The sequence below is a fragment of the Alligator mississippiensis genome, chromosome 6 (genome assembly GCF_030867095.1).
Source record: "Alligator mississippiensis isolate rAllMis1 chromosome 6, rAllMis1, whole genome shotgun sequence".
Lineage (NCBI taxonomy): Eukaryota > Metazoa > Chordata > Crocodylia > Alligatoridae > Alligator > Alligator mississippiensis.
The window spans coordinates 73,009,831-73,022,994 of record NC_081829.1 but is presented as its reverse complement, the minus strand read 5'-3'; the positions used below and the strand labels follow the sequence as shown (position 1 = coordinate 73,022,994).

General features: G+C 39.3%; 1 protein-coding gene across 4 annotated transcripts in view; it reads left to right on the top strand.

Annotated features, from left to right (window-relative positions):
* Nucleotides 1–13,164, top strand: part of ADGRA1 (adhesion G protein-coupled receptor A1) — a 593,458-nt gene that overhangs the window by 387,062 nt on the left and 193,232 nt on the right. For 2 of the 4 annotated variants that reach the window (XM_019484194.2, XM_019484193.2), the window contains exon 2: nucleotides 5,989–6,071. The exons of the other annotated variants lie outside the window; for them this stretch is intronic. In XM_019484194.2, the coding sequence (XP_019339739.1) occupies nucleotides 6,015–6,071 (57 nt within the window). In that variant the 5' untranslated portion in view covers nucleotides 5,989–6,014. The remainder of the gene's footprint in view (nucleotides 1–5,988; nucleotides 6,072–13,164) is intronic. 4 annotated transcript variants of the gene reach the window in all.

Below are 13,164 nucleotides of genomic sequence, written 5' to 3'. Positions count from 1 at the left end.
GCAGGCTATTCCAGACCCTGGGGGCTCGGACAGTAAAGAAATTCTTCCTTATGTCCAGCCTGAAATGATCTTGCAGTAGTTTAACCATTCGACCTCGTCATCCCTTGGGGCACTCTGGTGTACAAACGTTTCCCCAGATCCTGGTGGTCACCCCTGATAAACTTATAAGTGGCCATCAGATCACACCTGAGCCTGCGCTTTTCCAGGCTAAAGAGCCCAATAGCTCTCAGCCTGTCATTGTAAGATCTGTTTTCCTGACCTCTGATCATGTGCGTGGCTCTTCTCTGGACTCTCTCAACTTCTCCACATCCTTTTTGAATTGTGGGGCTCAAAACTGGACGCAGTACTCCAGCTGCAGCCTCACCAAGGCTGAGTACAATGGGAGAACGACATCCTTGGATTTCCTTGAGAAGCATCTATGGATGCAAACCAGTGTTTTGGTTGCTTTACTAGCCTCAGTATTGCATTGAAGGCTCATGTTCATCTTGTGGTCAATGATGACCCCCAAGTCTCTTTCTTCCATAGTGCTAGCCAGCATAGCACTACCAAGCCTATAAGGATGCTGCAGTTTTTTCCTCCCAAGGTGGAGAACCCTTGTATTTTTCAGTGTTAAACACCATCAGGTTCTCGTCCGCCCATTTGCTGAGCCTGTCCAGGTCAGCCTGGATTGCCCTCCTGTCTTTAGGTGTGGATGCTTTGCCCCAAAGTTTGGTGTCGTCGGTGAACTTGGCCAGTCCGCTTCTGACTCCAATGTCCACATCATTAATGAAGATGTCAAATAATATAGGTCCAAGAACAGAGCCTTGGGGGACCCTACTGGTCACAGGGCACCATGGTGATTGACTTCCATCAATTATCACCCTCTGGGTCCGACCATGGGGCCAATTTTCCAGCCAGGAGATCGTGGTCAACCCAAGGCCACAGTTGGCTAATTTTGCCAAGAGGTGATCATGGGATACGAGATCGAAGGCTTTTTTGAAGTCAAGATATATGACATCAATCTCTTCTCCCTTGTCCAGGTGATAGGTCACCTGGTCGTGACAGAAAAATGAGATTGGTCAAGCAAGACCTGCCCACAACAAACCTGGGCTGGCTATCCCTCAGGATGTTGGCGTCGGCCAGTCCATTAAGGATGGCCTCTTTAATAAACTTTTCTAAGACCTTCCCCAGGATAGAGGTCAGGCTAACTTTACATATGCGTAAGTGTTAGTTGATCCCAAATTTTAAAAAAAATAGTAATGTGGACTTTGCATCAAAAATATTTTAACAAGTTTTCTTTAAATATAGTTTGATGAATTCCTGCCTCATTATAGCAAATACAAGAATCTCACTTATTTCAGTGGAGCCAGGATTTTGCCTTGCTATTTTTGTGTGATTGAGAAGTAGAATTGAGAAGAGTCATGTGCACAATGATATACATAAAGCAAATAAAAAATTTAAATAAAATTAAGAAAACCTGTCAAATTATAGTGAATTGAATCTAGTTTTCACATTTTCCAAAAGCAACATGATTATTGATATAGTCCCAGTTTTAATGATCAATCAACATTTGTTTAAGTCTGCCCCTTTACATTTTTCTTTAGCTTCCCAGGTCAAACACGTTGCTCTTTCCCTCTTTTTTCAGTATGCCTTTGAAAAATAATGTCCAAGAATAAGATGCTCCCAACATTTTCAAGGCAAGCAATTATAGTGATTTCTTCAGGTTGTATTGGAAGCCTAACAGCAAAGTTTGAAAACCAGTTGAAATATTATGTCTGAATTATGAACAGTATTAACCAACTAGCAATCAATAGGTGTGTTAATTACCCACCTGTTTGTTTCCCTTCAAGCCACCAGGGAGGTTTTTTGTCAGCACTAATTATTTTCTTTCAAGTTACAGAAATAGAATTGATACAAGGACTGGTTATTAAGCCAGAATTCACATTTTTAATAGATTACCTCTATAATAGTGTAATTATATTCACAGAAAGTGCCATTTACATGGAAAAGCTAGAACTTCTTTTTATTATTGAATTTCTCTTGGTACTTTTTGCTCAATGAAATATTTCACAGTATGGAATACAACATAAAACACTCTAAAATAGATCAACAGCTGCTACTTCAGAATTCATAAAAACTTTAATTACATTAGTCACTATTTTTAACAAGAAGTAAAGGAAGTCATATCAATATTATTTAACGTATTTCAAAATTTAGGTAACAAATAGGTTTGTTCTGAAAAACAGGAGCCAGTTCAAATAAAGGAACTCAATATATCTAATGTATGTAGAGAAGCTGAAATAGGTGTCCTGTGGCTGACATACATTCCACTGGCGTATACAAATCAGGTTTAGCATCAGTGGGTGAGCCTACACGTGCATTAATGTGCTTTAATTAATACATATTAAATCTAGTAACTCCATTGTGAGGTACTAGAGAAATGGGCATTAGCCTGTCTTAATATACATTAGCTAAAGAACATGGGGCACTTTTACCTATGCTCCAGTGGGGGGCAGGGGAGCGGCACTTTAATTACAGTAGCTCCAAGAGCCACTGTAATTAAAGCGCCACAATGTCTCATGTATCAGTGTTCTCCCACTTAAAAGTGGCTGTGACAGTGCTTGAAGTTAAGCTTATCTAATGCTCAAGCATCCCACCTCCATTTTTAAGCACAGGGGTGCTGATACACAAGATGCAGGAGGATACTGGAGTGTGGTAGTTGCACTTGTTTGCAGGCTTCCATTGTTTTTAAGTGATGCCTAATGCACATTAGCCTATTTTAATGCACCTTAATTAAATAGCACATTTTTTTGGTGATGCATATTAAAATAGGCTAATGCACATTAAAGTGCATATGTAGACATGCCCAATAACTTCAAGAGATGATATACACTAAATATTCTATTTTCAAGTCTTTGTATTATTAACGGCGTTATCAGAAATAATAAATCCAAAATTTATTCACTTTGAGATTCTCTATATAAGCATGGATTTATGTGTTGGAAATCCTTGGTAACTATCTTGACAGATTTTTTTGGAATGAAGAGTTATATCAGCTAGGGATCACAAACAATACCATGGAACTTAGCGGAGCAATTACAGAACACAAACATAAAATTATGTATAGGAAAGTTTCAGTGATAAGCAACTCATACACAAAAGTACTTAGTTTGTTGGATCATTCACCGAATATTTCAAATTGTAAATGCATTAATAGAAATTAAACTATTCATAGACAGAAGAGTTTAAATATATCTTATAATCTGAGCAAAGCTAGATAGTATTTGCAGCATTGTCATAAATATAGTCATAAATATATGTATGTAGTCACTATATAGCAAGTTATATTATGCTTCTACATACTTTTTATCTGCTACCATGGCCAACAATCTAATACAGTGAAAAAAACTTGCCACTGTCATTTCTTCTAGATGTTTAAAATAGATCCATGCCTTTTGGGAAATTTGGAGGAAACTTGCTTTTCTTTTTAATGTTTCATGGTTTTTATATAACTTTTAATATAATGCAGTGTCAAGAAGTCATGAAGAGCTTACTGGGATAAAAGAACAAGAACCAGCTGCACCTATATTCCTCTTGTCAGTATTAATCTAAAGAAAATCAACCTTCCATGTCAGTATTAATCTAAAGAAAATCAACCTTCCATCTTAAAAGTCACTTAGAAAATTTAAAAAAGATCAGCCCTCTGCTTCTCAAAGTGTGACTTCCATGAAGGGATGGGAGAATGTAGGAGTACTGGCAGGTGATTTTAAAAAGTTGTTTTGGAGCCATTTGGGTTTGTAATGCAGTTATAATCCTGTCAATTATTTGTAACACTTAGTATCTTGTGGCAAAATACATGTGCCTGCCCAGCTAAGGATAGAAAAGGATTACATACTGTTTTTGTAATCAGAGCCAGGGACAGACATTACACATAAACCAGTTTAAGTGATCAGAAACTGGTTTAAACCTGTAACAGAACAGATGTTCAATGCACATAAACCAGTTTGAGAATGGCTGATACCAGTCTGAGATAAACCTGTTTGAATGTAGTATCAGACTTAACTGATTTGACTCAAACTGGTTTATGCAATGTCTGTGCCAGACCCCTTCCTGGTTTAAGATAAATCAGACTCCCCCAGCATCCCCACATGGTGTTGGGCTGGGCACGGCTCTCTGCTCCACAGCAGAGCTGACTCCTCCCCTCTTCTCTCTAGTCGGAGCAGGAGCAGGGTATGGCTAGATACTGACCTGCCATGGCCCCTGAGGCAAGTTTCTCCCTCCCATGGCCCCTGAGGCAAGTTTCTCCCTCCCTCCTCTTTCCCTTCCCTCACACCCCACCCCTTTTCTGGCAAACCCTGGGCACTTCAGCTGCTGTTTGCCAGCCCCAGCCATACCTCCATGGCTTGCGTGCAAACAGGCAGGGACAGAGTTAATCACTCCCTCTGTCCCCTCTCTCCCCTGGAACAGCCAGGGCTTTGGCTGCAGTCTGTGTGGCTTGCACAGCAGGAGCTGTGGAGAGAAGCAAGCAGATCTGTGTGCAGATCCAAGCCCTTCTGCAACTCTGAGCTAAGACCTGCAAGACCAGACTGAGAGGTGGAAAGTGTTGGCAAAGACCTGACAATCATCAGTGATCACACAAGCTGGAGATTTAGTTAAGAGAAGAATACAGAGAGGCACGTTTACATTATAAAGCAAAACATGTAAACAAAGACTTTCTGAATGCCTGGCTGTAAGGACTAGCACTAGAGATGCCTGAAAGCTTGCAATTAAAATTTTTTTTTTTGCAAAAATCTTGTTGGTCTAATAAAAGATATCACCCCTACTATGAGTCCTGATTGCCTTTTCCTCTAGACCAATAAGGCTACAACCTGGATACCTGGCTGTAAGGAGACACTCTGCCCTCAGGATTAGTAAGACTAACTCTTGTCTTGTCTGGTTTACATTTTAAGTTAAACTAATTTGTGTATGCTGTTTTTTACTGGGCTGTATCTTAGCTTAGGCAAAGATTTTTGGTAGTTCCTTGCTGTAGGCTTTGCAAATTGCTGTGTTCAATACCTTGTTTCAGAGAAAGGACTTTTTGCCTATCCCCTGTGTGCTAGCCTGGCCTGGTGCCTGGCCATGCCCCCTCTGCTCCAGCAGGGAGGGGTGAGAGCCTTGGAGGGTGTCTCTCTTTCCTCCCCTTTGGCAGAGGCTGGCAGGCATGCTCTAGCTTCCCCTGGCTTCTGGATTGAGCCACTGTAAACATGTGCCTGCATTTCCCGTTTTAACAGAGCATGTCAGTTCATCTAGTAATCAGTTTAAGATGCACAGCTTAAACTAACTTGCAAAGAGTGAATCTATTTGGGCTCAGGCTTATTGAATGTCTGTCCCTAGCCTAAGGGGCTAACTGCTAAACTTTGTTAGGGGAGCAGGTATTCATTCCAGGGAGAGCTACAATAACTGGAACCTGGACTAGAGAACCTCTGTCTATGGATCTGTTGAGTATCACATGAGGATGAGACACATGATCTGCTTCAAGCTTTGTTAACTTTTGTCATAATGTATTCCTGAAATGCCAGGGGAATTTGTTGTGAATGAACCCCTCCAGTAATTTTAGAGAAAATTAATGAATACTTAACACTGTCTCAGTCCTTTTTGTACCAATATCTATTTAAGCTTAGTAGGATCACTGCTTTTTCACTATGTATATGCATTTGTCATTAATTTAAGAGATGATATACAGGATGAACAGTACTCCACAAATCTTTCACTGTTTAGCTTCTGGAAACATTTAAAATGCTAGCGTTCATCCCATCTTGGATCTTCAGTATTTCAGGGGTTTTTTTAATTAGCTTTGTTTACAGTTTTTGATTGAAAGGTCATGAATGTTCTTTGTAGGCAAACTCAAGCTTTTTGTTTCCATGTTTCCATTTCAGAATTACCTACTTTAGCTATTAATTGGTCAAATTTTACATCCAGGTTTGACATAACCAGTTGGGTACCTTCATTCTGATGTTTAATGTCTTCCAGAACGGTGTAAATGTTCTTTCTTGACGATGAACCCATTTGGGGTCGTGTGCCACCCTTGTAACGCTTCTCAAGCCGTCACTGGGGTGAGTCTTGCAATGATTTAATTTTGTTTTTGACTTATCACTCTTCATGGTCATAGTACCAAATTATAACACAGACTCCTGAAGATGCAACTCATGTCTACTTCTAAGCCTACAGAAGGTGACAGGAGTTCCTCGCTGTCTTGTCACAGCAGCATGAGCTCCAGAGTGCTATGGAGGGCATGGCCGACTTTCTAACCCTGGCTCCCACTTGGAAGTCATTCTCTTTCCCACTGCTAGTAGATGGATTCCATGGATTCGAGCTGTTGCTAGCATTTGCTATAGTTCTAATGTGTAACACAAGATAGACTATATTGAATACAGAGGAAGACCTTGGTCAGAACGCTTAAGTCCTCAAATTCACTGTCCTCACATAGTTCCAGTGTATATCTTTAGAAAATCATATGGGGATGTGGAATGGCTTTCTATATTTACCTGCTTCTTCTGCTAATGCAAGAAGAAAATTTGTATTTTATATCTTACTCTTTAATGAGAGCTCAGAATGAAATATCTAAAGATTGAAATTATTTATGTATGAAAAGACAAGCCCAGGAGGAGTAGCAATGCAAGATTCCCAATTGCCTAAATAATATACCAATAACCTAAAGTGAATCCTTCTACAATGAAGAGGGTAATTCAGTTTCCATGCCTATTTAATCCTTGCCTTCTCTGAAGAGTTTGCCAGTAGCATTGCTAGTTCAGTTTGATACTATATTTTATTTTAGCATGGACAACTGAGCACTAAGAAGTAGGCTGTGACCACAGAGTAATTTTATGCAGGCCACTTATTTTCAACAAGATAGTTATTACTATGGTCACTATAACTCCATGTTAAATTCAGCCTAGCCATTTAGGGGTAAAAACTCCTAAATAATTTAGTTTTTTAACATGTAGACATTAATAGAAACTTAAAAATTCTTCATCACTAATTTTTTGAGCAGTATGGCTGTTCATAGACATTAAACCCCTCCCCACAAAAAAACATACTTTACCAAAAGAAGCAGTATGAATTCAACCTGGCTCCACAGCATCTATATAGTTCAGGCGCTTTAGTGGGGCTTTTCAGCACTTTTATCTAACAACTGACTCAATCAGCTGTTAGATAAAAGCATCAGAAAAGCCCCACTAAAGAACCTGATCTATACAGACATTGGATGAGCCAGCTAATGTAACGCCTCTTCTGGGCATGCACTGGGCTCAGCACGAGAGCACACTTAGTTAAAAGTAAAGCATTGGGGGTTTTTAATGTCTGTAAACAGCCATATGTGTTTAATATTGTAAAAAAAAACCTTGTTTGTAGTATGTAACATGGTTTATTACACACTGCATCTTATGTGCTCATCAGATATGTGCCAAAGAAAAAAATATATATTTATTTTTACGAAATGAAGTTGGGGTAAACTGCTGGACAGGTTTAACAACTAGGGAAAGGTAGAATAAAGCTCCTCTCAACCATCATTTCCTTCAAGACCTTTATTTCAGGACTAGATTTATTTTCAAAGATAAGTCTCAAAGCACAAGCAAATAAATTTGAAATTCAAGGTACTAACGACATGATGTTTTCACAAGCTCTGGTTGCTGCAAGGGAAAGGAAACACCCTAATTTTTTTACAGCCCCGACTTCTGACAACTGGGATGGAAGAGGGCATGTCCTTCTTCTTCAGCAGATCTTCCTGGTTAGTTTGTAGCTATACTAGGCCTCCTCTGCCCTGTATCTTTCCTCACCTAGATTTCCTAAGAGGCAAGAAGTCTTTTTTCCAGATTCCTGAAGATCTCATTTTCTAGTCATTTGTCTTATGACTACAGTTTACTTTTTCAAAGGGGCCACGGTATCTCAATCCCACAGTGAACTGTCAAGAGTAAAAAAAAAACCCACCTCTTTGAAATAAGAGGTCTAGAAAAAATAGTGAATCCAACTTCACTTGATTTTCATCTTTATAAAATAATGCATTTCTTTTAAAAGAATAATGACTAATTTCATCTATGCCATCTAAGTTAAGCTTTAACCTTTTGGCAATGTCATTTTCCCCCAAGATAACAGTAATCATAACAATTCAAATAAAAGGCTTATTTTTATTTATTAGGAACAAAAACATTTTAGTAAGAAAGCATTAAACTTAATATCCCTCAAGTAAATTGGATACATTTTACAAATAAATTAATTAATAAATAAAAAAAGGAAAAATAGTGTGCAAAGTTCCATATAAAGGACTAAAGAATGTGTAGCAGTTAAGATCAACAATACACCTATCTCTCAGCATGGCTATTGAACTTAAAGAAGTAATGCACTGTAATTCATTTAAATCAGGGCTATTCAACTGGTGGACTACAGGCTGCATGTCATAACTGAGGGGTTAATTTGTAGCATCTGGGTGTCACTCCCCTCCACCTCTTCAACTGCTGCCATGGCTGCTAGTCTCTCCAGGCTCACCCTCCCTCCTCCAGCTTCCACTGCCTGTCCCTGGCCTTAGGGTGTGGTCCACAGGGCTGAGGGTGTCCTAAGTCAAGGAGTGCAGGATGGTATACTTAGTCAGCTACTTCAGCCACTTGGAAGATGAACAGCACTTATTTAGATCTTTAATGTCTCAATCTTCTGGCATGGCATGGTAGTTGTTAATCACTTCAGAAGTTATTTGCCAAACAATATTAAGTTGTATATCAAACCAAATGGGACGAACTTCTGTTTCTTCAATTAATGTGACATTCTATTTTTCTTACAACTGAGAGTTTATTACGGAGTACATGTAAGATAACTTTAAGTGCTTAATCTGAGCTGGGATACTGGTACCAAACTTAAAACTTTCAATATTTTTTTAATTGTTGGTGCCCAGAAGCTCTTAGGAAAGTGTCTTTGAGAAAACTACTGTGTTTCCTTGCATAAGAATAACCTTCTCTATTTGTTCATCAGAAATCAGTGTTGTCAGAGCACTTCATAATATTATCTTTACTTTTTGATTGTTGACTGTTGATTCCTTTTTACCAAGTTGTGCGCCTTGTCGAGAAGAAACCAAACTTCTTCATGCATTGCAGAAAATTCCCCAAAGACTGATAGCATCTGGTACTTCAATTTACTTGTTTTACTGAGTCTTGAATTAAAATTGTCAAGCTTGATGTCTGGAGCCATAATGATTTCTCAGACTTCATTAATTTTACGGTTACCAAAATCTGTCCATTTTTTCACTTTCAGTTGTACTTCCCAATCAGGTAGAGTCCCCTTTCCTGCAAAAACTGATTGAGAATCTGTTAAAAATGTAATGTAAAGAAGAAAATCTATCTTGCATCCAAATTAATAAAATTGCTAAATGGGAAGTAATACTATAATGCTAATGAATAGAGCAGAATCAAAATAGAAATGTTTGGCCTTCTGTTTTTGTCCCAAATTAGAATAAAAGGTTGAAATATCACAGTATTTTTTGTTGAAGAAAGCCTTCTGAAAAATTTGGGATGGAAAAGGCAAAATATTTTGTTCTACTATTTCAACATTAAAAAACTCAAATTTTCAGTATTCCTGAATCAGAAAGAAGGAAAGAAATCTAAACACGCTAATAAAAAATTCACAGGAAACAAAAGTTCTCTTCTTCCTCTTACTTGCCTTCATCCTCACTAGAAGGAGAGCTGTCTGAATCTGAATATAAGGAATCAGAATCCCAGGAGAGATTTTCCTCGCTTGTGAAATTTTGAAAATATGATCAGAATCATCATAGATGTTTCTGATATATAAGAAAGCAAAATATCAAAATATTTATAGTCATTTTTCTCTTTCCAACCAATTTATGTCAAATAACATACCACTTCATTATTTATATTTCTGCACACTTCTGTCTTACTGTTTGTTTCAGCATTATGCACACTCTACTCACATCTTTCCATACCCCCTACAATATTTGTGTGTGATACTTTCTTTAGAATTTGAATACATAATGTATTTGGCTCTATTGGCAGTGTCAGTTAGGCAGAGGAAAGGAGTTCCACATGCTTGAACTTCTATTGAAAGATAATTTTTTTAATTTGCTCTTAGATGAGGTATGAATAATGTCAACCCTGTTATTATGGAGAAATTATGTTGATAGTTCACTCAAAGTTAATACCCTCGATCTGATTACTATTGTACAAAAGCAGGAGCTTAGTATTGACATAGATATTAAATATGAAAACATATATATTGATCATAAAATGAAAAGAGCAGCGTAACGCTGACTCAGTAGAAGTAATGAATTGCAACCATCCAGGACAAGAAATTGTAGTTGCACAGAGTAGAATAGATCCAGTCAAATCATTAAAATGTATATTTTGGATGTGGCATTTTTTAAGATGCAAAAAGCTTTTAATAAAACTGAATGTGTGTCATGTTGGAATAAAGGAGATAACTGTCTCATTTTGTCAGTACCTTAGATAAATGGTATCAAAATAATAGGCAGCTTAGAATTCCCTCAGGTACATGGCTATCTTGCCATCTCTAATTTCCCTTGATTTGTGTATTTTTTAGACATATTGGCCCAGATTTAGACAGGTCTTGGATAGGGAACATTGAACAATGCACTTTTCCTTTTCCCTTTCCATCTGACAGAATTGCAGTTCCTCTTCTTGTTGGCCAGTCCTTTCTTAACCAGTGTGCTTTAGATGCCCTAAAGGGGATAGGAACTAGCAAAGCCAGAGCACTGGTCCCATGATGCAGGTAAGGCTCTCAAGGAGTTCATGGATAAGAGGGGTTGCCATTTCTGGGTGTTTACATTGTTTAGAGTTTGATAGTCCAACGAAGGATGGATGAAATGTTCTTCCGTTCTTCTTTCCAAAGACCAGATTGGCAGGGGGCAAAGAGAGTGGGGGCAGGGGAAGGAGGAATGGGGTTTCTCCAGGGCAAGGCAGAGGGATGGAGGGAAGATCTTTTTCTTGCAGGTCTTCTCTGGGTACCTGAGTTGTTCTGGTTCAGGAAGAAGTTTGCAAGTAGTATTTTGGCTCCTGGCTGTAGGTTGATGATGCAATTACAGTGACATTGAATATATCAACATGATTGTGATATTTCCAGGACACACCAATGGACTTAAAGAGTACTGTTGATGGGATCAACATAGGAAGGAGCCTGTGTAATGCTGATTATCCCTGTATGGAAATTTCAAGTGCTGGGGAGATCTTGTCCAGAGAAATCCTAAGGGCTTCTAACTCAGACCCAGGACTGGAGAAACAGGAATATCAACCCAATGGTGACACAACATGAATACTCCATTTCCCAGTTCCTAGTGTGAATCATAGGTGACCAAGCAACTTATTTTAAAAATTACCATAAAAAGATCAAATAGGTCAGTTCCTGGTGCCCTTGGGAGTAGTGACAATTTAAGAAATGGTTTCTAGCATCACTGAACTTGACAAAGTGAGTGACACTATGAGCACTTCAGTTAACTCATGGATGGCCTAAAATTGTAACCCAGGTGAATTCCAGGTTCATAAAATTATTGGAAGTATCCAAATAACTAGGATGCTGTTCTGAGCTGGCCAGCATTTCCAAGAATGCATTAGATATACAAAGACTCGTAAAAATGGGTAGTCAAGGATGGTGTTCATTCCCCTCCAATATAGTTGGTATCTGAAGTTTCTCAACCAGCATATGGACCCATCTTTGAATTGGCAGGTGTTATATCTGGGTGATCTATAAAAAAGACCAAGTCTTGGTGCCTAGTGTTGATGCTTTTCTTGCTCTGTGAACTGAATGCACAAGATATAATCTGCATCAGTTGATAGCTGAAACAGAAGTAGGTGGCCCACGAGAGAATAATGAGTTCTTCTGCAAGCTCTTCTGCCTGTACCAAGCTGTGCTTCAGTTAATGGTTATCAGTTTAGATACATAGATTGACTACGTAGATTGGAGGAGTGTTCCAGACTAGCCAGCTTATCCTTGATTTTCTCATTCATCCCCTATCTGCATGGTAATATTGGACAGCTTCAATCCAGTCAATGACTGTTCTGTGGTAGAGTATGTAATGCAGCTTCCATTGCCTGTGATCAGTTGGGGTCACCAGAAATCATGGACACATGCAAAGTACCTATCATGCCATAAAAGGGCCAACTAGCTATAACGTTAGACCTCAAAAATGTGTACTCACTTTATATTGGTTGCTATCCAACTTTAATTTGCATGTGTAGCAGGACTAAATGGGCTCCCAGCCATAGGGGTTTATTATGCCCAGCTAGGGCTGGGAGTCCCACAGCTATGGGGAACCACAGTGCTGGCAACACCTGGCACTTGCAGAATCTGAGTCCCAGCAGCATCAGCAATTGCAAACAGGATCCCAACACTGCAGGGTGTGGCTGTGATCTCCCGGCCCTGGGAATGGGGGGGGAGGGGAGGGCAGGGACATCAAACAACCCTATGGCTGGGGACATTGCAGCTACTGTGATCCCACACTCCCCACGTAACAGCAATAAGGCGTGATAGGATCTAATGCATGATCCCACAATCACTCCTCCTACCATATGTTGCATGGTAGGAAGCATGATTGTGTGGATCACATGTTAGATCACCTCATGCCTCTGCCTGCACATGTAGAGGTCCACAGTTATGGATTTCCTAATCCTACTGCAGGCATTAAAGCCTAAATACCCAAGCTTACTGGCATGCCTATATCATGACAGCAGCCCACGGTATTAGTCTTCCCAAAAGTGAAAAGCTACAGATTACAAGGGTGTAGGTGTAGCCGTGTTGCTCTAAGGACATAGGCGGTCAAGGTTCTTTGGGTGAATCTGATATCTTTTATTAGACCAACCCAAATAGTTGGAAAACAATTATTAAGCAATCTTTCAGGTTCAAAAACCCTTTGTCAGGCTAAGGAAGTTTCAGCAGTTGGTGTGTGCTCTTCCTGGATGGAATAAAAAGTAAAGAAGCCAGAGGCTGGGCTGGTATGCATACAAGGCAGGCACTCAGTGAAAATGTAGATTGAGGAGTCAATGGGTGAGAGACAGGCTGGGGGGATAGGGAGAAGAGAGAAGGGAGATGAATAGTGGAGAGAGACCTGGGGAGTCAGATGTTAGACAGGTTATAATGTGTCATAAATCCAATGTCTATATTTAGTCCATGATTTTTAGTATCCAGGAGGTTGATGAA